General features: G+C 40.4%; 1 protein-coding gene across 2 annotated transcripts in view; it reads left to right on the forward strand.

Annotated features, from left to right (window-relative positions):
* LOC121299142 (semaphorin-7A-like) overlaps positions 1-26,204 on the forward strand; it is a 75,801-nt gene that overhangs the window by 26,789 nt on the left and 22,808 nt on the right. For both annotated transcript variants that reach the window (XR_005947368.1, XM_041226710.1), the window contains exons 7-11: positions 10,377-10,519; positions 15,452-15,630; positions 18,231-18,339; positions 19,338-19,533; positions 24,308-24,423. Coding sequence is in view for 1 of the 2 variants with exons in the window: in XM_041226710.1 (XP_041082644.1) it covers positions 10,377-10,519; positions 15,452-15,630; positions 18,231-18,339; positions 19,338-19,533; positions 24,308-24,423 (743 nt within the window). In the remaining variant the exon portion in view is untranslated. The remainder of the gene's footprint in view (positions 1-10,376; positions 10,520-15,451; positions 15,631-18,230; positions 18,340-19,337; positions 19,534-24,307; positions 24,424-26,204) is intronic.

Consider the following 26,204-nt stretch of genomic DNA (forward strand, 5'->3'; position numbering starts at 1 on the left):
ACATGAAGGGCTGCAATGCCAGATACTACCGAGTTATTCGGGCATTGCTGTCCTTCATTGTGCTTAATCACGTGAGTGGGGCGTGGTCTGTGACCAGATCAAATGAGTGTCCCAGCAGGTAGTATCGTAAAGAGTGAGTAGCCCATTTAATGGCCAAACACTCTTTTACGACTACGGAGTAGGTAAGAATTTTTTGCTTATGTACAATATCGGGTGTTCTACTCCAGCTACGTTTTGTGACAAGACTGCACCCAAACCTACATCCGATGTGTCGGTGTAGAGGATGAATCTCTTGGTGAAATCTAGAGTAATAAGAGTGGGGGCCTGGCAAAGTCTACGCTTAATTGTATCAAACGCCTCCTGATACTCAGCTGACCATTTAATTAAATTTGGAGCACTCTTTTCAGTGAGGTCGACTAATGGGTTAACCACTGTGGTGTACTCGGGGATGAAGCGGCGGTAATAAGCGGCTAAGCCCACTAGTGACCTCATCTGAGTCTTGGTTTTGGGGATTGCTGCATCAACCAAAGCCTGGATTTTGGTGACCACAGGTCTCGCCCTTCCATTCCCCATTAAAAATCCCAAATATTGAGTCTCTGTTTTGGCAAAAGCACATTTCCTCAAGTTAGCTGTTAGCCGGGCTGCCCTTAGAGACTGAAGAATGGCTGCAACCCTAGCCAAATGATCTCGACAGATGGAGCTGTAAATCACCATGTCATCAATATACGCTGCTGCATATTCATGAAGTGGGCGTAAAACCTGGTCCATCAGTCTCTGAAAAGCAGCGGGCGCACCATGTAGCCCAAATGGCATGGTTTTAAAGTGGAACAGCCCTTCTGGTGTTGAAAATGCAGTTTTCTCTGCGGGTTAAAGGGATCTGTGGTTAAAGGGATTTTCCAGTATCCCTTCGTCAGGTCCAGAGTGGAAATAAACCTAGCTTTTCCCAAAAAGTTCATCGACCTGAGGCATGGGATATGCATTGAACTTAGCAATAGCGTTTACCTTTCTGAAATCCACGCAGGATCGGTTGGTGCCGTCTTTCTTGGCCAATATGACAATTGGACTGCACCATTCGCTCCTGGAAGGTTCAATTACCCCAAGCTCGAGCATATCCCATACCTCTTTGCGAACGCCACTTCGTCGACTTTCCAGGATCCGGTACAGTCTCTCTCGCACTGTGACACCTGGTGGAGAGATAATGTTATATTTAACTAAATTTGTTCTGCCGGGCACGTCAGAAAAAACATCGCTGAACTCCACAATAAGCTTACGCAGCTTTCTTTGCTGATCGGGAACCAATTGTTCCCCCATAGAAATCACTCTTGTGCTCGGGGTCTCTGGACAGGGGCCTAAATCATCCTCCATATTGCCTGGGGCTATAAATAAGACCTCCCTTGCCTGCCAGGGCTTTAATAAATTAACATGGTAAATTTCACGTTCATTCTGGCGATCGGGCTGTCTAATTTCATAATTTACTTTCCCTATAGCCCAAATCACCTCATAGGGCCCCTGCCATTTAGCACACAGTTTTGACTCTGATGAGGGAAGTAGCAGCATTACCTTGTCCCCTGGTCGAAAGGTTCGAATCCGTGCATTTTTGTTGTAATGCTGCTGCTGTCAGTGCTGAGCCGATCTGAGGTTGTCTTGGGCCAAACGACCGACCAAATCCAGACGATCTCTTAGTACGAGCACATCACTACATTTTTGGAAGAGTCTTTGTGCTCCTCCCACCCCTCTCTCAGCAGGTCGAGAATGCCGCAAGGCTGCCGGCCGTACAGGAGCTCAAAGGGGGAAAACCCCGTTGAACTCTGCGGCACTTCTCTCACCGCAAAAAGGAGGTAGGGAAGAAGCGATGCCCAATGTTTCTGCTCCTGTGTTACTAATCGCCTCAGCATCGACTTTAAGGTCTGATTAAAGCATTCCACCAGACTGTCCAATTGTGGATGATAAACAGACATCCTGATGGGATGTATTTTCAATATTTTGTACACCTGCTGTAACGTATTGGACAAAAAATTGGTTCCGTGATCGATCAAAATCTACTTGGGGATCCCTACTCTCACCATAATCTGCGTTAACTCGGTGGCTATTGCAGCGGCACTAGTGGACCTCAATGGTACTGCCTCTGGGTATCGCGTTACATAATCCACCACCACTAATATATGCATATACCCAGAGTCAGAAGGTAGCAAAGGGCCCACTATGTCCATTGCAATGTGCTCAAAAGGAGTGGAAATAATCAGCAGTGGGACCAAAGGGGCGGGGCGCACTCGACCCGGAGCTACTCGCTGGCAGTCTGGCCATGTGGCTACATATCTCGACACATCAGTATGAAGACCGAGCCAATAGAATCGAGCCAATATTCGTTACCTCGTCTTCTCGGCTCCGAGGTGCCCCGCAAAAGGGATTTCATGCGCCAGCCTCATGACCTCGGTCCGACAAGATGTGGGAACCAACAATTGTGTTACAGGCTGTCCTGTGCCCGTGGCTAGGTTTACCCTATACAGCAATTGCCCCTTAATACTGAAATGTTTTTATACTAGCGCCCCAGCGCCATCAACAGCCTTACCTTCAATGGACCGGACCTGCCCCCAAGCGTGCACCAGTGACGGGTCGTTATGTTGGCCCCACGCTATGTCCACACTTGAGTACCACAGGTCCGGTACATTGAGAGGGGCTGGAATAACCTCTGCCCTAGTTGGTCCAGTAACCTCGCTCTCTCGGTCACACAGTGTTCCCACTCCCTTCGACTGGAGTTTGTTACATAAGAACATAAGAACATAAGAAAGTTTACAAACGAGAGGAGGCCATTAAGCCCATCTTGCTCGTTTGGTTGTTAGTAGCTTATTGATCCCAAAATCTCATCAAGCAGCTTCTTGAAGGATCCCAGGGTGTCAGCTCCAACAACATTACTGGGGAGTTGATTTCAGACCCTCACAATTCTCTGTGTAAAAAGTGCCTCCTATTTTCTGTTCTGAATGCCCCTTTGTCTAATCTCCATTTGTCTCCTGGTCCTTGTTTCTTTTTTTGTACCATTGCAGCACTCTCGCACCAGACCCCAGCCTTGTCTCAAAGACATTCCCTCCCATTTCGCGGTCCATCTCTCCTTATTTGTTTTTCTAGGACGGAAAAGAAGGGAAAACATTTCAGTATGAAAAGGAAACACATCACCTATCCGTTCTTTTTTTTTCTGCCACGTTTACGTGTGTGGCTGAGACTGCCATTATTTGCCCAATTGTTAGAATTTTGGCCAGTTTCGGCCCAGAATAACTGGGTGTGGCAACCTTTCCGCCACCCCGACCACAAGGTGACCTTTTATCGGTCCAACCGATAAATATACTTTTAATGTGGGGTATGCCGTCGTGTCTCCATGGATACAGGAGATGGCCACACCGCCCAAGCGGGGCATGACCTGGCCCTATGTCCCAACTGGTTATACCTGAAACAGAGAGGGGGGACAGAGGGAACATAGGTCAAATATCTGTCCCGCTGCTGGAAGGGCAACGGGGCAGGGGCAACACCTCTACCCCAGCTGGGGGCCAACCTAGGTCTCCATGGGGGGGAGGCAAGGGGGCCCAATGGAGTCGGTGGTCTTGGAGGTCTGGGGGCCAGGAACAAGGGTGATGGTGGTAGTGTTGGAGGAGAGGGAGGGATAGGTTGGCTACTGCGAAGGGCAGGGACTGACAGGATCTCGACCCGGGCCGACGTCAGGGAGTCCTCGTAATCTTCAGCCAGTCTTATCGCCTCCTCCAGGGTGTCGGGGTTGTGGCGCCGTATCAACGCCTGGGTTTCCGCACCGACCACATGGCAGTATTGTTCCACCACAATGGCTTCCCCCAAATTGCCAAAATGGTTTAATAGATCAGTTAAAAAAATATTCAGCGAAAAAAGGCACTTTACAGAGCGTTAAAAAGGGACCAAAAACAAAGTACACAGATAGAGTACACAGAACTGCAAACGCAAGTCAAAAAGGAAGTTAGAAAGGCCAAGAGAGAGACAGAAATGAACACTGCTAAAGGGGCTAAAACCAATTCTAAAATGTGTTTCCAATATGACAACAGCAAGAGAACATTCAAAGAGGAAGTTTAATGGCTAAGAGATACAAATGGCAAAATCGTAGATGAAGAAAAAAAAATAGCAAATATATTAAATGATTACTTTTCACAAGTTTTTACAAAGGAGGATACGGACAACATGCCCCACATGTCATCCAGTTCCTATCCAGTTTTAAATAACTTTAGCATAACCGAGGCAGAAGTGTTAAGGGGACTAGGAGCTCTTAAAATAAACAAATCCCCTGGGCTGGATGAGATCCTCCCAATAGTACTCAAAGAAAGAAAGAAATAAAAGTATTATTTTTTTGAACTGCTGTATGTCTTTGGGCCTCTATCCACTTGCCAGCGTCACAAGGAGAAACCTCAGAATGGAGTGTGGTAACCAGTGGAGTACCACATGGATCAGTATTAGGTCCTCTGATATTCCTAATCTACATTAATGATTTAGATTCTGTTGCAGCAGCAAAGGTCATTCGAAATGACCTAGACAAGATTCAGAACTGGGCAGACACATGGCAAATGACATTTAATAGAGAAAAGTGTAAGGTACTGTACGCAGGAAATAAAAATATGCATTATAAATATCATATGAGATACTGAAATTGGAGAAGGAATCTATGAAAAAGACCTAGGAGTTTTTGTTGACTCAGAATTGTCTTCATCTAGACAATGTGGGGAAGCTATAAAAAAGGCCAACAAGATGCTCGGATACATTGTGAAAAGTGTTGAATTTAAATCAAGGGAAGTAATGTTAAAACTGTACAATGCATTAGTAAGACCTCATCTTGAATATTGTGTTCAGTTCTGGTCACTTGGCTATAAAAAAGATATTGCTGCTCTAGAAAGAGTGCAAATAAGAGCGACCAGAATTATTCCTGGTTTAAAAGGCATGTCATACGCAGACAGGCTAAAAGAATTGAATCTGTTCAGAAGACTACGTGGCGACCTAATTCAAGCATTCAAAATTCTAAAAGGTATTAACAATGTCGACCCAAGGGACTTTTTCGACCTGAAAAAAGAAACAAGGACCAGCCTCCCCAATCAGGCAAGGTCCTACTTGGCTTGCCCAGAACTCCCGCAGCCATCCGGCCACGGCTGCTAGCCACTCAAACGCCACCAAGTACGCCTCTGGGTCATCCTCTGCTGTCATTTTATGGCCCATGCCTTCGGGGGTGACCTCTGCGATGTTGCGGTAGGGGTCGCTCCTGCGGCAACAGCCAACCCTACCCATTCAATAAGCGTCATGTAGCGCTCCTCCCTCCGTCTCTCCTCTGCATCCACTGTTTTATTGAATACAGACAGTATTTTATCACTAGGAAATACTATATAGGTTTGTTTAAAGGCCAGCTGATCTGACATAGCTATGTTTTTGAAGTAAAATAAAAAAAGGCTTTGGATACAGTCTTTTTTTCTGAATGATTTTTTTTTTTATGTAAGTTGTGCTGTGACAAAGTCTAAACTGTGGTAGCACACTCTCTGATTTGTAAATGTAACAAGGTCATTCACCTGCAAAGTAAACATTAATCAAGCATTTTTATATACACAATACACAGAAATGCATTATTTTATTCATTCTACTCACCCATTTGAACATCATGATTAAGCCCAGTTTGTAAGGTTTTGAGTGACGCCGGAATGGATTTTTTTCTTTATGCCATTTTTTTGTAAGAATCATAATTAATTCTAAATACGCTCCTAAAATGTTAATTGTAGCCTACTATGATTTCTCAATAAATGAACAGTCTCTGTACAATTAGCAACACTGACATTCAGCAAACTGGACAGCTGCAAAAAAACGGCCAGAAATTACAGAACTGTTAACAGAACTGTTTGTCCCGCCTCAGCTAACTTATGATTGGACTGCTGTAGAGAAAATACAGGTCTTTGATAGGTTGATTGTATCACTGGTCTGATTTTAGTTAACGTTAGCTGCAGCTGCCCAGCCCTCACCCGTAATGCACAGCAACCTATGGAATAGCCAAATAAAGCAATGGGCCACAAGATGGGTGTATGATGTATTTATACAATTAATTTACAGATGTGTGGCAACACACAGCAAAGATAACAGGCAAGACCCCCCTCCACTCTTCATCCTTCTCTCAATCTTCATTTTTATACTTTGATGGTACACGTTGGATGCCGATATGGCTGTGGAGCAGTGAAGAACATATATAACTGTATATGTAAACACACTACCGCTGTCCATCATATCCATACAATACTCAGTGATAAAACACATAACTGATCCGCCCATCTGGTGTGTGCGGATAGGGGGGGTGTACTATTGTACCCAACTCCAGAGTGGACTGTTACTCTGACACTATCTGAGCCAGCGGTGCGCAATTATTGGAACTAGAGCGTTGCAATTATTGCGCAGATATTGGTGTATTCAGACGAATTAGGGCTTTCTCCCAATTCAAATTTGATTGTGCTATGTGCATATTGAATGTCCACCTAGAATACATTTGCATCACATTTCTATTTACCAGTGCACTACCATATGCTAATAGGACCGCATTAAAGGAACAGCCGGACAGAGGTGAGTGCATGTTTCCACACTCGTCTGTTGGGCATGGGAATACGCTATAAACGTCACTATATATGCACATGTTATATATGTTATGGAAACAAAAAAAGAGGCTTATTGCTTGTATTTTGTTGCCGCAAATTGACTATGGTGATGCAGTATATAGGTTTGCATCACTATCAACTTTAGGTAAACTGGACTCGATATATCATGCAGCACTGAGGTACAATACAAATACAAGATTTAATACTCATCATTGTATATTATACAACTGGCTTTACGCCGGTTGAAGCACTGGTATATTCTGGTATAGAAGGCTATTCAATGTAAATTATATGAATATTCTTATTTAAATGAATACCTTATAGCTTCCCATAGTAACCATAGCCTCAAATCTCATTCTTTTTTGCATTTTAAAATCCCAAATGTGCGTACTGAGGCTGGCAAAGGATCCTTTGCTTATTATGCCCCATTGTCCTGGAATGAGTTCCAGTCCAAACTAAAGCTGCAGACCCAGATATCTTTATTGCAATTTAAGAGTAAATTGATTTTGAGATTTGAGATGATTTTGTGTCTGAGAGTTTTTGTTGGGCACGCAAGCCATCATCTTATATATTATAGATTATAAAACTACGACTCGTGTGTCTAGAAAAAAACTGGTTTTCTGAATAAGGTGTCTAGAAGGGCTAGTATTCCGATGGGTGTTCAGTATGACGTTTTCAGAATACTGGTATCCAGAATACGGACGGATTCATTCGGAATACCCTGTTTACATGGGATGGAGGAGCTATTCAAATTTCCCACTATTCCGAATACAACTGGAATCCTGAAAGAACAGAACAACTGGAACAGGTACCCTGATAGCAATATGGGTGCAGTCAATTGCACCTACCACGCGCGGCAGGTGTGCAACCTCATAAAAACCCTGCATTGTCTTCTCACTATTTGCTCTGGTACTGGTGAATTTAATATGTTCCTCAGGAACGCGGTTATGAACCGGTCGAGGTGGCGGACACGGCTGACTGGGTGATCCCCACTGTATCATCTGCTACCTTCTAGAAGGTTCCAGTAGCCAGGATACACATATAGACAGACACTACCAATTGCTCAGACAATGCTGCACAGGTTTGTTCTAGCCAGGCCATCATGCAGCATGTGGCATAGATGAGTCGAGGCAATACCTGGACACGATTTGCTCATTGTTGAGCTCTTCATATGTGTGCCGAGGCCGGTACACTCTTTCAGCATATCTATGTCGGGGTTGCTGTTGCTGGGTGTGCCTTGCATCATTCACATCCACATGTCGACGGACTAGCTGCATGCTACCCATGTTTCCCATTGTTGCCTGTTTGTAGTCAGTGCTGGAATGGTAGTGTGCACGGAGTTAACGCAGTCCTTTTACAATCCTTATTCTGCGCGTCACAAACCTGGTTTTGTGCTTGGCGCATACCTCTGAATATACCAGGATCACGCATATTGTCGGCCACTCCCCCTATATTGCGCGATGCATGCATTTTATTTCTGCACAGCGCAGAATGGATTGTGACGTGCAAAAGGTTATTTCGAATATGGCAACTAGGCACAATTTCGGCACAACGACCATTTGCAACGCGCATACCCCTCTGAGCGGTGCACAAACTTTTTGAATATCAGGCCCATACTGTTTTCACCACTCTGGATGTACATTTGCAACTAAAACAATACAATGTTTACTCTTTCAGTATTGTCCAAAAGTTCCTTCCACCATTATTTTACTTTCAAATCTTTTCGTATTTCTCTTATATTACTCTACTTATTACTCTCTTGTCTTGTCTTGTCTTGTCTTGCTGTCTTGCTGTCACTCACTCACTCACTCACACTCACACTCACACACACACACACACACACACACACACACACACACACACACACACACACACACACACACACACACACACACACACACACACACACACACACACACACACACACACACACAGTCGGGCTCTTCACTCAGCAGCCTCTAACAGACTGGCTGCCTCTCTTAAATACCCTGCACCTGGCTCTCATTTACAATTACCACCAGGTGCAGGGGATTATCTAAACAATAAAACAATTAAAACCCTTAGCCCATTCACCCAAGAGTGCATTTTCACATGTTTTTAGCAGGGAGGAATTTTAACCCCCTCCCTGCTATCTTACAATATATATATATATATATATATATATATATATATATATATATATATATATATATATATATATATATACACACACACATATACACAATTTATTTTATTTTACAAATCAAAACAAGAAAATGTAAATAAACAACATACGATACATATTTATAAAACTGAAAAGACAGCAATACATTTTTTACTTTTCAACAGCAATCGGTTTATTAAGCAAAAGTATCTTAACAACATAGATAAATGAAGTTATAAAAAAAAAATACCAACGCGCACAGTACAAGAAGTTATAAAAATTTTTTTTTAGTTAAGTCTAATTTATTTATCTTTTTTTTTTTTGACAAAAGGGTATTCCTTTGTCTTGAGTCTAAGACTGTTCACAGTCAACACAGATAATGCACTTCTCCACGCCGCCTTTCTGCACAGGGCACAGCTGCCTGAAGTTTTATTTTTATTGCACTTGCCAAACTGGCATTAGTGTCTCTTGCAGCTCTCAATGGGGTTGCCAGCTTTAGCAGTTGGTACACACTTGGCAGTCTCCCTCTGCTCCAAATTCTTGCAAAGTTTCTGTGCTAACTGTAAAATATATTCTTTCCTTGCTAAATTCTTCTCCATGCATTCTTTGTAAAGTACCCAGAAATTGATGGCTGCTAGGTCCAATACACTATAAAACACCTGAACAGACCACCGTCGGGAGTCAGCTTTCACTGAATACTTCGTGCCAGTTGATCCAAAACATCAACTCCATATTTTGTTGCGTAGTAAAACTCCACTGTCTCTGGTATTTATTTTCACTAGTCCCAATGCTAATCGACTGACCAAAGCAGCGCTTTGAGCCTTCAAAAGGCTGATTGAAAATAAAAGACTGTCAGTCATTCACTCAGGCAGAGAGTATAGACTAATCTGATTACAGCTAAACACATTGCGGACTGGTATAAAAATAATAAAGTAGAATACTGTTCTGTATAATCACAAAACAATTGTTTTCTGTGTGGCCGCCAATGTGACTGCTCCCAGGACTTTTTGGTTTAATGTAATATGTCTCCTTTATTTCTGCACTCCTGCGTTTCATGATTTGTGAGAATATTTAATACATACGGACAGAAAGGTACATGAACGCACAGCCCCACATGTGTTACACAACTGGAGAAAATTACATGTTAAAACCAGAAACTGCCAAAATGACTGCCGTGGGACTTCTAATGTTAAAGAAAGTTCTAAGTTTGCTTGCCTTGCTTTCAGGAAGTCTGTTACTGCTTCACTTCCTATATCAGTTTTAGGTTTTGAATGCTTATGATGACTGTTCAGATATTGAATGAAAGTTGACTGAATGTGCTTCCTGTCCCCTAAGACCCTCTTGCTGAAGAAATGATTCATCACAAGAGTTTGATCCTGGACAGTGAACGTTTAAAATAAAATAATAAATTGTGCCACAGCATACACATTGTGGTATTATTTTAAAAGAGTTTTTCATTTCTACTTTTAAAAGTAGAAATGAAAAACTCTTTTAAAATAATACCACAATGAACTTGAATTATAGTACTATATAAAATATAAAAAATAAAATCAACAGCTTTATAAATGTTAAGAATCTCACTTGTAAAAAATTGCTTGTAATTTTAGATCCCAAATATATTGCCATAACATCAGTGAGCAGGAAGGACGATCCGTTGAATGATAAAATCTACACCTTCTTCCAGGAGAAGAATCCAGATACCAGTCCTGATGCTGATCCATGGATTTCCCGGGTCGCTCAAGTCTGCAAGGTACTGCAGTGTCACAAATACATTGCACACTGCAGAGGAGCATTCGCTGCAGGCTCACAAATACATTGCACACTGCAGAGGCGCGTTCGCTGCAGGCTCACAGATACATTGCACACTGCAGAGGAGCATTCGCTGCAGGCTCACAAATACATTGCACACTGCAGAGGAGCGTTCGCTGCAGGCTCACAAATACATTGCACACTGCAGAGGAGCGTTCGCTGCAGGCTCACAAATACATTGCACACTGCAGAAGAGCGTTCGCTGCAGGCTCACAAATACATTGCACACTGCAGAGGAGCGTTCGCTGCAGGCTCACAAATACATTGCACACTGCAGAGGAGCGTTCGCTGCAGGCTCACAAATACATTGCACACTGCAGAAGAGCGTTCGCTGCAGGCTCACAAATACATTGCACACTGCAGAGGAGCGTTCGCTGCAGGCTCACAAATACATTGCACACTGCAGAGGAGCGTTCGCTGCAGGCTCACAAATACATTGCACACTGCAGAGGAGCGTTCGCTGCAGGCTCACAAATACATTGCACACTGCAGAGGAGCGTTCGCTGCAGGCTCACAAATACATTGCACACTGCAGAGGAGCGTTCGCTGCAGGCTCACAAATACATTGCACACTGCAGAGGAGCATTCGCTGCAGGCTCACAAATACATTGTGCAAACTTTGAGCTGTAGCTGGAAAAGCAAGAGAGAAGCAATTATAATTTGACATTTATTATTATTTATTATTATTATTATTATATTATTGTTATTATTATTTATTATTATTATTATTATTATTATTATTATTATTATTTGGAGATGCCTTTATCCAAGGCTACTTACTGGTGTTACAGGGCAATACCAGGTTACAGTGCAAAAACAATGTTTATATACAGTATAGTTTACAGTAAGTGCAAGATAAGAAGTAAGATAAGAAGTAACACATTTTGGATTAAAACCATTTGTATCTACAATGACATAATAATAGTAAAACAAGGTTGGTGCATCAGCTGAGCATCCTGTAACATGGTGCTTAGGTAAGGCAAGGCCAGTGCATTGTAGGATAACATTCATGGGGTTCCATACAGGTCAATGTACACGTGAAATGGCAATGCATGTGCATATTTGGGAGAATTACTCGGGTAAATCAGATTTGTGGCCATTTACTTGTGTAAATGACAAAACACACAGGAAATCCACACCCAGTTGCACATGGAATCCCTCAATTCACGTGTAAATGTTAATGAGCGTGTTTATTCTTAACTATAAATACTGTAAGTTCAGTTGTTACTGTGGATTCCAAGACGGCAGAAAGTAATGGCTGACGGGTGATTTTATGTTTAGCAGTGGTGTAGTTGTAGTTCACCTTAATAATAATGCGGGCGACTTTTTTTATTATTGTGTTTTGCTGTGTCTGGTCTAAACTTGTTCCACAGTTCTGTATAAAATCGCTTGCTATGAACTGCGTTATGCTCCTGTTATAGTATTAATGCACCTGTTTGAGAATACCCTTGCTGCTTCAAAGTCTAACTGAATTAATTCCCGTCCTTTTTGTTTGATCCCAGCTATGTCCAATGACAATGTCTGCCCTCCACATTAGTAAATATAGCTTGTGAACTGGATGTCATGAGCCAGCTTGATCACCCAAAACAAGACTCCTCAGATCGCTCCTGTCCAATTGAAAGTGGCAGCTGAGATAACCTTCACAGTTGCCAAGTCCGCTTATAATAAGCAGAATTGGGCTTGTTTTTGAGAGTCACTGGTTGGAACTTGCATAAACACCCATACTCTAACATGGGTTCGCTTGTTTTGGGCTTGTTTTGAAAGGCAGTGTCACTTTTTTTTTTTTTTCTCGCGGCAACACTGGTAATTTGTCTCACAGCAGGAAGTACCAGTTTTGGGAACGAACTAATGCTGCACTTCAGTCTGTTTCATTAGTATCCGCCACCTACCCGTATTTGCCCAAGCGTGGTGTTGATTGCTTCCTAAGAAGCTGTGATCCGTCTGGACAGGTAGGGTTTCTAAGCCAGGGTAGTATATGCAGCTTCACCTGATCCCCTATATGCTGTATTGCCTGAATGAAAGGGAAACATATATATAACTTCTCCGTCGGTTTTCAGCCATGGTGATCACACATGTTGGTTTCATTTTATACCTCTGAGTTTATTTTTAATTAGTGAGTCGTAAGATACATTAGTTGAAACAGTATTCACTACTAATGACATTTGATAAACAATTTGGGCAAGAGTAGTAAAACATATTATTAACCATCCAGGCACAAGGTACTTTGCTTTATTATAGCAGCTTAGATTAATTTGTGTACCAGTTCTCTGCACATGGAAACCACATATTTACAAAAATTCACTAGTAATCTACAAAAAACAGCACAAGTACTTTATGCATAGTTAATTTACATACCAAACCCCACTTTTCCCATTCGTTTGTATGACGTCGGGTGAAAAGCCTGGTTTACTCGAGTAAAATAAATTGAGTGAATGGAAACCCAAAAAAGCATTTTACATGAGACATTTTTCAAAAAACTTGTAACCCCATGATTGTAACAACTTTGCAAAGCTTGCAGGAGCTAAAACGAAGCTAAGTTCAACATAGCAAAGGAGAAAAACACAATCTACAGTTCTGGCCAAAGGCTTTGAATCACCTAGAATTTTAGGATTGAGACCTGATTTAGAGCTTTTATTTAACAGCATGTAATTAAAACAGCTACAAGAAGATACCAGAAGCCATAAAAGTAGTACATTAATACCACATTTTGTTATTTGTTTGTTGTTTTTTGCTAAATATATGGAAAACTACAAAATGGTATATAATTAAATATGTTAATATAATATTATTCAGCAGGTTTCATTCAAATTTATGAAGCAAAATGAGTTTATTCTATAGGGTGATGCAAAACTTTTGGCCATAGCTGTAGACTCTGCAGTAACAGGCAGTTGGCAAGAGGATATCACCAAATAAATATATAAGAGACGGGGTTGGGACTGGGGAATGAAGCTAGTGGAGAGGGACAGACCAGACCAGGTGTGTCCAGATGCTGGGCTGAGCCACTTCTTCACAGGATAGGTCTGCTCCTACTGTGTCTCATAGAGGACTGCTACACTGTATCAGACTAGATATATATGTTAATGGAACTGTGTGCCTGGGGACTCATAGCCAAGCATTAAATAATATTACATGTAAAACATATTAACTTGCATGTTATAGAATGCTGTGTGTACTAGTTATGATGTGTGAATAAATAAAATAGTTTTTGGGGCATCATGTTTTATTTTCTAGCATGTGCTTGGAGGCCTGAACCAAGGCCAAATGTCTAACAGTACACTGCACCAGCTAATACCAGCAAGACAGCACAGTTCACACTGATTTCATTGTTTCTGCACCCATCCAATAAATACACGTGCTTATACAAGCAAACAGAGACATGGTTTAAATTGCACACGTATACAAATCTGGATATACAGAACAGTTCCACCACATCCTTGAGTAGGTTGTCATTTATATGTGAGAAAGGGGAGATTACACTGCTTCAGTTGTCAAAGGTCATGCTTAGGGGTCTACTTAAATCACGATTTCGCAGAAAGCGCGAAATTCACCTTATTTAGGATCCGATGCATACAAACAAGTATGGAGAGGGGGAAAAAAGAAACCTGGTTTAAATGAACTACTGCACAATGCAAGCGACGCAAACTATTATCTTTCTTCTGTGGATAGGCTTTTTTTTATTCCTTCACTGTTCTGCGTGCATTGCACTTAAGCAAAAAGCAAACCAAACAAAAAACGTGCACAAATAACATTTACAAAACAAACTCTCCAAAGCGGTTAACGTTATTGTTTACCATTCAAATGACAACAAAGTTTTAATCAACCTATCAGTGCGTCTTTACTGCTTTTCTGTGACCTGTAATGTGCAGTAGGGGGTGGGACAAAGTTGGTGCTGCATTGTTTTGATTCTGATCTAGTTTTCAGCATTGGAGGTAAAATAATAGAAATGGACGACAAAAAAAGCGAAGTATATTTCGTCTGATGATCATTTAAAGATATTTCCCAAAGAAACTGTACATGCAGATTGAGGTAATTGTTTTGCATATCTTAATATGTCTTTAGAGAAAATACGATCGATTGCTATTTGGCTTCAGAATCACACATTAAACAAGGCTACTACAGAAGCTGCTGAACAGAACGTAAAATAAACAGCTTTCAAAACCAAACTGGAAAGTCAGCCCAGACAAAAGGTATTCCTGTCAGCAAGTTAAATCAGTACTACACGATCTTGCACAGCCACCTCGCTTCAACCTGCTGCTTATTTTTACGCAATTGGAATTTTAGACCCAAATAGCCACGTTCTCTGTTTTGACTCGGTACTAATAAAATAAATTATTGGATGGGACAAATAACATGACAACGAACGTGCTGCATACATTGCCTTTATTAAAGTATGTCAGATGCCCTTGGGTAAATGAGTTTTGGGGCTGTTTCTTATCGATTTCCACGTCTGTATAACTTAGCTTTTCCTTAACCTCCAACCAATTCAGTGGATAGAGAGCGTGCAGTCTCAATGTATGGGCAAGTCAACTGCAGGGGGATGCTGCATGCTTGCCTTTAACAAATGACAGCACTTTGTTTTAGTAAGGAAGCAAGCACCACTATTTTTAGGCTTTATAGTGTTCTGAAATACTGTCTACTTAGGTTTATTTAATGTTTAAACAGGTCCAAAAAATGTCTGTGAAATCCTAATTTTAGTCCGCAACCTACCCGTGAAAAATACGTACATTTACTGCGATTTAAGTAGACCCCTAGTCTGCTGAATGTACACTGTTCCACAGTTCTCATTATAAAATTTGAACATCCTGTATTGAAATAGTGCAACTGGCTAGTGAGACTTCTACAGATGGACTCTGGCCTCCTCTGTTCTCTCCAGGTGGATCAGGGGGGCAGCAGGAGTATACTGCATAGCATGTGGACGTCGTTCCTGAAAGCACGGCTGGCATGCGGCGTTCCCTCTGAGAACTTCTTCTATAATCGGCTCCAGGAGGTGTATGTGCTGCATGCGGAGAACTGGACGGACAGCAGGGTCTATGGAGTCTTCTCAAGTGCCTGGTGAGTGGGTAGGATACAGAGTTGAGGCCTGTCTATTGTGGACAAGCTGGTATTATCTATGGAGTCTTCTCAAGTGCATGGTGAGTGGGGGGATACAAAGTGGGGGTTAATTTCCTGCATACTTCACCAATACATTTCATAAGGACAAAAAACATTTGAACAAAAAAAATCCAAGGATCAGCTATATAAAGATGTGAGACCCAGACCGGCAGAGAGACCCAATTTAGTCTAAATTTGCCTTCCAGTTTTGTTAACTTCAATGTCAGCACTACTTCATAGACATTAAACATGCCTCAAATAGCGGCTTGTTTAAAAGTTATATGTCTTTAAAACAAATTGTGTTGGGACTGCATACTGCTGCTCATCTGCTGTTGTTCATTTGCTCTTTGAGTGTGTAGACCTGTACAGAAACACAACAATATTAACAATGAGCTAATGCAGTCACTGGAGATAGAGTGTTAGCCAAGGTTTTAAAATCCCTTAAATCTGAACATTGAAAATTGATGTCCTGTATAGTAGAATAGCATCATTTGGTCTTCAAGAACAAAGGATCTGTGTTAATATTGCTATTAAGAGGTAAGAAGATGTATTTTAAAAGCTATAGCTCTCCTTTAAAGTTCCGTCCAGAATATTCTTTCTTAGGGTGCCCATTAAAAACATAAGGACCCTTATGCGCTGATTGTGTCCATCTATCTGTCTGTCACACACTGCATGTTTACACGAGAACTTCCTTAATTTTGCACCAAACCTTTATAAGAACATTAGAACATAAGAAAGTTTACAAACGAGAGGAGGCCATTTGGCCCATCTTGCTCGTTTGGTTGTTAGTAGCTTATTGATCCCAGAATCTCATCAAGCAGCTTCTTGAAGGAACCCAGGGTGTCAGCTTCAACAACATTACTGGGGAGTTGATTCCAGACCTTCACGAATCCCTGTGTAAAAAAGTGCCTCCTATTTTCTATTCTGAATGCCCCTTTGTCTAATCTCCATTTGTGACCCCTCGTCCTTGTTTCTTTTTTCAGGTCGAAAAAGTCCCTTGGGTCGACACTGTCAATACCTTTTAGAATTTTGAATGCTTGAATTAGGTCGCCGCGTAGTCTTCTTTGTTTAAGAGTGAATAGATGCAATTCTTTTAGCCTGTCTGCATATGACATGCCTTTTTAACCCAGAATAATTCTGGTCGCTCTTCTTTGCACTTTTTCTAGAGTAGCAATATCCTTTTTGTAGTGAGGTGACCAGAACTGAACACAATATTCAAGATGAGGTCTTACTAGTGCATTGTACAGTTTTAACATTACTTCCCTTGATTTAAATTTGACACTTTTCACAATGTATCCGAGCATCTTGTTAGCCTTTTTTATAGCTTCCCCACATTGTCTAGATGAAGACATTTCTGAGTCAACAAAAACTCCTAGGTCTTTTTCATAGATTCCTTCTCCAATTTCAGTATCTCCCATATGATATTTAGAATGCACATTTTTATTTCCTGTGTGCAGTCCTTTACACTTTTCTCTATTAAATGTCATTTGCCATGTGTCTGCCCAGTTCTGAATCTTGTCTAGATCATTTTGAATGACCTTTGCTGCTACAACAGTGTTTGCCACTCCTACTTTTGTGTAGTCTGCACATTTAACAAGTTTGCTTACTATACCAGAATCTAAATCATTAATGTAGATTAGGAATAGCAGAGGACCTAATACTGATCCATGTGGTACACCACTGGTTACCACACTCCATTCTGAGGTATTTCCTCTAATCAATACATTCTGTTTTCTACATGTTAACCACTCCCTAATCCATGTACATGTGTTTCCTTGAATTCCAACTGCGTTCAGTTTGAGAATTAATCTTCTGTGCGGGACTTTGTCAAACGCTTTCTGGAAATCTAAATAAACCATGTTAATAATAATAAGTCATATGCTTCGCAATTATCCATTATCGATGTATGCATCCTCAAAAAAATCAAGCAGGTTAGTTAGACACGACCTCCCTTTCCTAAAACCGTGTTGACTGACTCCTAGGATACTGTTACCATATAGGTAATTTTCCATTTTGGATCTTATTATAGTTTCCTTAAGTTTACATATAATAAAAGTCAGGCTTACTGGTCTGTAGTTACCTGGTTCTGTTTTGTTTCGCTTTTTGTGGACAGGTATTACATTTGCAATTTTCCAGTCTGTCGGTACCATCCCCGTGTCAAGAGACTGTTGAATGACACTAATCCAATAAACTGTTATTGTTATTTACAAAATTGTAACTTTTCAGGTACTATGAGATTATTAATGATTATGAGGACCCTCTGTATGTGTCTGTACTGGTTTCTCTATATATTCGGGACTCATTGCATTCAATGCGCTTAGAAATGCGAGCGATGTATTCTCGCTCTCTCATATATATATATATATATATATTATATATATATATTATATATATATATATATATTATATATATATATGTGTGGGGGACACAAACACATACATGTGTGTGTACACACAAACACCACATACCACACTACAATGTTAAGATCTCTCTCTCTTCTCACTCTCTCTCTCTCTCTCTCTCTCTCTCTCTCTCTCTCTCTCTCTCCCTGCTGCCCCAGGAACATGACAGCCATCTGTATCTACTCCATTAAGGAGATTGACAGTGTTTTCACCCACTCCCAGTTTCAAGGTTATTCAGGGGTAATTCCAAACCCCAGGCCAGGAACAGTATGTACTTTAATCAATCTTTTTTTGAAATTCTTTACATGTTAACAAATAGCTTACACACATCTTAAAAATTTGCCATGCTTCTCACGCTGATGAGATGGGGAAGAGTATTAATGTTGCGCTATACACTGAAACCCTGGGTGAAGCATCATGCCCTGAAACCTGTGCAACCCTTATATGCTTCCCCAACTCACTCCCTCAAAATCAAACCATGTCTTTTTAGAAGCAATTTCTGATAGAATAGTGTGACAAAGTGCCCGCCCCTGTGTATATTATCTGTTATGTGTTGCGTGTGGTGTGTTTAAATGTTGGTGTATAGACATTGGTACACGGGATATAAACGGGTCTGTGTAACACGAAAGTTTAAAAATGTATATGTGTATTTAGGCACGAGGATTGCACAGCACTTCATGTGCAAGTAAAATGTAGTAATATGTGAGCACGGGGAATTGCACTTTTTAATTCACGTGCTCAAGTGAATAATTAATTGGCAATTGAATCCCAGCACAACAGTATATATAGATACACGTTGTCACATACTCGTTGTTGGGTGTTCGGGAGTGGAGAACGGGAGCGAGAGAAGGAGTAACTTAAATATCAATTGCTATTGCGTGCTGGTGGGACCAGCACGATACTTGTTTATTTAAAACTCGCCGTGTTTGTCAGTGTGTCTGTCCGTGCACCGTTTTGTTAAGTTTAGTCTGTTTTTGTTTGTCTATTTATTTTGGCGTAGAGTGCCGTGTCCTGTGTTTTCGTGTTTGTTTAAACCTTTTATTTTGTAATAAACCGGCGCCAACAGGCGTCTTCATCATTTCATTTCACATCATCATCTTTGTATATTTCATTCCTTCCTGGTTCTGACGCCGCCCACTTGGCCGTCTTTGTGACAAATAGTTAGTAAGCATGGCAAATAATTCTCTTCATCAGCTAGCCCCCTGCCCCCCTTAATGAAGAGCAGGCACATTGCAATGTATAATTGGACTCTCCTTTGTTTTCAGTGTGTTAATAACAGTCAGACGTTGAAAGATAATGTTTTAAAGATGGCAAAAGACCACCCAGAGATGTCAGATTGGATTCAGCCCATTGTCAAAGCAGCTCCCTTTATGATTAGTGACCGGCACTACAGGAAGATCCAAGTGGACAGAGTCACAGTCCCCTGTCAGAAATCACACAATGTTCTACTGCTGGCTACAGGTGAGTGTCCATTTAGACCAGAGTGGAGTGGATCTGTGTTACATGTGCTCAGGCTGGGGTCTGAGGAGTCTGCAGAGTGGAGTGGATCTGTGTTACACTGTGCTCAGGCTGGGGTCTGCTGAGTCTGCAGAGTGGAGTGGATCTGTGTTACACGTTACCGGTTTTCCGGTTTACCGCGGTTTATGTATGTAATAATAATAATAATTATTATTATTTATTTTTTCTTCCAAAAGTTTCTCAAAAACTCACAAAATTCGGTACACTGGTAGATATCTATGTGCAATAGTCGGTGATATTCAGCAAATTTGTGTAAGTCACGTAGTTCGGCAGCCATATTGGATTTTGCGGAATTTGTTAAAACATCTGTGTATTGAAAACTACTTATTGCAGAGTTCTTAAAATTGCTATACATGTTGAGGGATAGGCCCTGATTAGCTGTTGTTAATATGAAGCTGACTGGTACTGTGGTTTGTCAACCACATTGATTAATGTCATAAAATTACCATAAATATATAAAATCATCAAAATTCAAACATCTTCTCTGAAACCGCTTATCCGATTGAAACAAATATTGGAATAAAACATCTTAGTATGGTCATCTGTTACGCTTGTTCAAGAAAAGTTGCTACTGTGAAAATCATGGCGGCCACGCTGGATGACATCATCTGCATACGCAACTGACTATAAAACTGCCTATAACTTTTAAACGGCTGCACCAAACCTCACGAAATTTGGCACGAATGTAGAGGACTATGAGACGTTGTGCCAATATGGCGGCCTTTAGTCACATGGTGTGGCAGCCATTTTGGATTTTACTGAAAAGTTTGGACAATATTCAAAAATCTTCTTCAAACATGGCCACCATGAGCCAATCAATAACGATGACATGCCAGTTTTGCTCATTTTTCACACTGAAACGACACATTCTTATCACTGGGGCGCTGCTACCATGGAAAACAGCAGTCTAGGAAAAATATTTCTTGAAGCAGCCATTTTTCCAAGGTGTCTAGTAAGAACAGTTTAAATAACTCATGCAACTTAAAACACGGTAGTTACACTGGAAAGACTGATATTACTTTACACATACACACAGTACAGTATACAAAGACACATACTGTAAACTAAGAAATTTTATTTGAAGCCCTGTTGCAGTGTACAGCATCCATACGAAGACAAAAAAAAAAACTGCACCGTGCTTTTTAAACCAGAAGACAATCAAAACAATAAAATGTATAATACTTGCGCTATACAAGTCACACGCTGTACAGTTTGTTTAAAAATCAGAATAAAATTATTTTTATGACTGAACTGTGGTAAAACAACAATCACAAATCCAGAATATGATGCAACAAACCGCTCCTGAAACCCACTTAAAAGACGCATGACGGTGAGAGTGAGGTGGGCAACTTTGCAAGCGAATCTTTCATTTAATTATTTTAGGTAATGAAAAGTATGGACAGAACTCTTCAGACTCGCTTGCTCTATGACATACCATTGTGGCGGTGAAGATCGCACGCTTATTCACAGAGAATCCCCCCAAACGGACATTTTAGTATACTTAGAGCTGAGCAGCTTTTCTGCCGTAATCGTTGTTTACTTAAAATAACCTTGTGGACATGAAGGCATGTAGAGAACGGTACACATACTGACACATACTGACACACACGCACTGTTTAAGTAGGACTGCCACCTTTTCCACAGATCAAACCCGGACATATTTCTCAGTCATCCTAACTATCAAAACTGCAGCTGTAATAACACAATACCACTAAATCTCGGTACAAATTAATAATCATGCAGTATACACAGTATTATGCTCTTGATATTTCTAACAGTTGAATTTACAAGCCAGAAAAATAGTAGCTATATCACGGTAGATTAGAGGCTAATCTTGAAGGCAATCTGATTATTTATGTTTTCCCTCAATATTATTAAGCACTTTTTAAAAATATTATTTTCTTTCAAGACCTTTACCTCAGTATTCCACGTGGTTTACTCTGAATTCCATGCGTGGTTAGACCCTGTTCAGGCTTCGGTTCAGTATCCCACAGGCGCAGTAAACAGCAAGTAAGAAAAACATATTCTTAATAATTTACACGCAGTGTATGTACCTTTAAAAACGGTCCTGGTTTGTCAACTGTTTTTAACTAGCCTACATGTTTTGTTTTGTTTTTAAATGCATATTTCAGTGGGTGTTCATTGTGTAGATGTCAGTAGACACTAACTTACTGTATTTCGTACTACCTCTTAAAATGTATGAGCGGAAATAATATAATTTGACATCTAGTAGCCAACGTGTTGTTGCTAATCGTGCTGTCTGTTCAGTTTTCATTGTGTTCATAAAGTTCAATGTCACCATCCATTTGTTTCATTTTTACAATTTGTCATTAAAACCATAGAGCAGCTCCTATTGCCTCTGATTGCAAACACTTAGATTTTTTGTTTCACATTGACAGCGTTCATAGGATGTGTACAAAAACGGAGATTTACTTTCTAAAGTTCACCACAAGAGGGCCACCTATGACCATAAAAAAACTTGTAATTCCTGATAAAAATGATATTGCCTTAGTCTAATAGTACATCTAATAGTAAATCATATAATATATATATATATATAATATAGTGTGTGTCACACTTTGTGAAATATTTTTTTAAGTGTAACGTTGTTTTTTTTTTTATAATATATTATATTTGCCATTTTTAAAAAAGTACTGTTAATGAACACAAAGGTTCCGATCTAAGTTCACTAGTGATACTGTAATCATAATGCAAATAACGTTAACTGGTGAATTTGATGCTGACGGTGCTAGCGGAGGCGAGCAACATTTTATCATTATACAATGAAGCTCTGAACAGCCTTATCAACACTATATTAAATAAATAAATAAATAATTTAATCAAACAAAATGTACTAAGTCTGTGATAAGTGATGTATAATTTTACAATAAAGTTAATGTTAATCAATTACATTAAACTGACTGTTGATAATCCACACAGATGTAAATATAGCACGTTGAAAATGTGTGCTCTGCTGTAAGATTGTGAGAAGGCGTTACTGTAAAAACTGAGTGTGAATTCAAAAGGACAGCAGCAAAGAGCAGCCTTGATTCTGTGTCGTTGACCGTTTCCTTCAAAACCATTATCAAAGTACAGTATCAGTTCACAAAAAGGTCTTCCTCTGACAACACAGTGATGTAACACAAACGCAGCTGCATATAAATTATTCAGACTTTTCAGTTGTGCAGGCCTCAGCGAACTAATGGCAGCAATTGAATGAAGCTGATTGCTTAAATGCATTTCACTATAAAAGCTAGTTAGAATATTGTTTGCATCCAAATAACATTTTAATTTGCTGCTAACCCATGCTTCCAATATTGTTGCCAAAATTGACACAGTCAGCTGTGTCCAAAATTATATGTGATGATAATGTTTGATCTATAACAACCAATGCGCTTAAATTTCACAATAACTGCTTGGAAGCCGTAAAGTTGCTTGCACCTGTAGTACTGTACCTTTTATTCTACACCGCAATTATCGTAATTCCTTTATACAATGTTTAACGCATTTTTCAACTGCAAACACGCTTCTTCGAAATCAAGTGATGTTGGAGTATGGTAGAGTGTTCCAGGTGGGTTGGTGTTGGAGTATGGTGGAGTGTTTCAGGTGGGTTGATGTTGGAGTATAGTAGTGTGTTCTAGGTCGGTTGGTGGAGGACTATAGTAGTGTGTTCCTGGTGGGTTGGTGTTGGAGTATGGCTGAGTGTTCCAGGTGGGTTGGAGTATGGTGGATTGTTCCAAGTGAGTTAATGTTGGAGTATAGTGGGGTGTTCTAGGTTGGCTTGATGTTGGAGTATGGGGGAGTGTTCCAGGTAAGTTGATGATGGTGTATGGTGGTGTTGCTGGTGGGTTGGTGTTCGAGTATGGTGGGATGTTCTAGGTTGGCTTGGTGTTGGAGTATGGTGGTGTTTGAGGTGGGTTGATGTTGGAGTACGGTGGTGTTCCAGGTGGGCTTAGTGCTGTCATGCAGGTGTGGTTTCATTTTGAATAGCAAGCAGTAAATTAGACTCCAATATTAATAACACTAGTCAATTTACCAAAACACTTACAAAAACCTATTCAAAGTCAACTATTTATTTTTAAGACATCATAGTGGTTTAGTTAGACAGTTAGTAGGCTGTGTATTCCTCACAGTACAGACATTAAGACTAGGATAACAAATTCATAGTTTCAGTGTAAAAATGAAAATACATAGGCGATCCATTCCTTTGCAACTAGGGTGGTTTTGAGTGGAGTTATCGTTCCTCGGCCTCTATGTAGGACTGCAGGGCTGAAGCAGATATTCTTTTAGAAACATTTCACACAGTCATTTTTCAGTCTACTTTCTATAATGCGTGACGATTTATATCTGAGATGTGCCTTACCATGTTTTCACTAAGCTGTATTATCCTGTGCCGTGCTGTACCCTAATAAAAGCACAGTACACTTTTCTAAGGAACCATGAGAAATATATTTATTTAGAGTGGATGTTATCTGAGCAGCTAGGCATCTAACAGTTTTGACTGCAGTTTCTGAGATATGATAGAAGTTCAACAGATATTTAACCCAGGTTCCTCTGCTAAATGTAGAGGAAGTCCAGGATTGACTATATTTCTCTGTTTTCAATCCTGAATCCTGTTTTCATCTTGAATGAATGATAATGCCTATATAGTTTTATTGGCCGGTTCTGTGATTTATTGTATTAATTGTTTTTAATAAGTAATTTGCCTTCTTTCCAGATAATGGTTTGATCCACAAGGTGCTGGAGGTGAACCACAGTCCCTTCATTATTGCAGAGATTCATCCCTTTAAGAACAAATCTCACATCCAGTCGATGATTCTTGACTCCACAACGGTGAGTTTCCACTGCGGATTACTTACTGTGGCTGTCAGCAGTGAGCATTCAGTTTAAATGGCATTCCAAGAAAGTAGCTGTGCACTTTGTTGGATGGCTTGCTCAAAGATCCTCTGTGTTTATTTGTAAAGTGAGTGATTATATTTATAGAATAGCTAGATTTAGAAAGCACCACCACAGGTTTTTATTGAAACGAGTCGACCGGTATGGTTTAACTCTTTGCAGTCCTATTGTAAAATTCCCTTTCTAGTCCAATGTCGGATCCTGTCTGACATCATCAAAAAGGCATCATTCACAGGTCCCTAGTCGGTTTTTCTCCAAAAAAGAGAGAAAAGCTTTGAATGGCTGAGAGAAGCCAGAAAAAGAAACTGGAGACAGATCTGAACAATACACACTAGTACCTTCACCATAGATGGCTGCTTCCGCATCCAGCACTCAAAGAAAATCACAAAATCAGCTTTTTGAGATGTTATAGGAATAAAATAATGACTTTGTGTGAACAGAATGGCTTTGCAGGGGTGACGTCAGACCAGAAATAGACTCCAAACACTGATGAATGGCGGTGAGTTTTATTGCAAATAATAATAAACAAAAAGGTTTAACCAAAACACACAAAACAGGACATTGCACTTGAGGCCAAAATTATCTGTCACTTGTCTGTTTGTCATGGTACGACCGTTAAGGTCGTGCGACATCGTAAACAAATAAAGTTTTTGGGTTTTTTTTCTCCTCTCTCCCGTTCTCCACTCACAAACACACCACCCCGAGTGAGTGAAAACATGCAGCTTTTATGCAGCTGTACCGAGACTCGATTGCTAATCAATCATTCAATTGGAGTCTCGGTACAACTGCATGTGAATTAATAAAAGTGTTCATAACCCATATTTATATCCTGTGTATTTTATACATAAACACCAACATTAACCAACATTAACAGACTACAGACAATATAAAACACTTAATAAACATAAAGGGGCGGGACACTCCGCCACACTTGGATAGTATTATTGAGGAGTTTGGTGAATAATTGAGTGATCAGGAGATCATTTATCAGTATCACCAACGTGGAAGAGATACAGTGCCAAGAAAAAGTTTGTGAACCCCTTAACAAAGTGCCCGCCCCTGTGTATATTATCTGTTATGTGTTGCGTGTGGTGTGTTTAAATGTTGGTGTATAGACATTGGTACACGGGATATAAACGGGTCTGTGTAACACGAGTGTTTAAAAATGTATATGTGTATTTAGGCACGAGGATTGCACAGCACTTCACGTGCAAGTAAAATGTAGTAATATGTGAGCACGGGGAATTGCACTTTATTAATTCACGTGCTGGGATTCAAGTGAATAATTAATTGGTAATTGAATCCCAGCACAATAGTATATATAGATGCACGTTGTCACATACTGGCGGTTGGGTGTTCGGTGAGCGGAGAACGGGATTGGAGACGGAGGAAATTAGTAGTAGTAGTCTGTTTTCGTTTGTCTATTTATTTTGGCGTAGAGTGCCGTGTCCTGTGTTTTCGTGTTTGTTTAAACCTTTTATTTTGTATTAAACCGGCGCCAACAGGCGTCTTCATCATTTCATTTCATCCGTCCTGTGTTTTGTGTATTTCATTCCTTTTCCTGGTTCTGACGCCGCCCACTTCGGCCGTCTCTGTGACACGTGGTGTCCTGCGTGGGATAACAGCGCCTCCAAGCGTCAGACCAGGAGAGGTGTTTTGTCAAAAAAAAAAAAAAAAAAAAAAAACATGGAAGGCTGGGACTGGAGAGATGGCTGCCA

The sequence above is a fragment of the Polyodon spathula genome, chromosome 24 (assembly GCF_017654505.1).
Source record: "Polyodon spathula isolate WHYD16114869_AA chromosome 24, ASM1765450v1, whole genome shotgun sequence".
NCBI lineage: Eukaryota > Metazoa > Chordata > Actinopteri > Acipenseriformes > Polyodontidae > Polyodon > Polyodon spathula.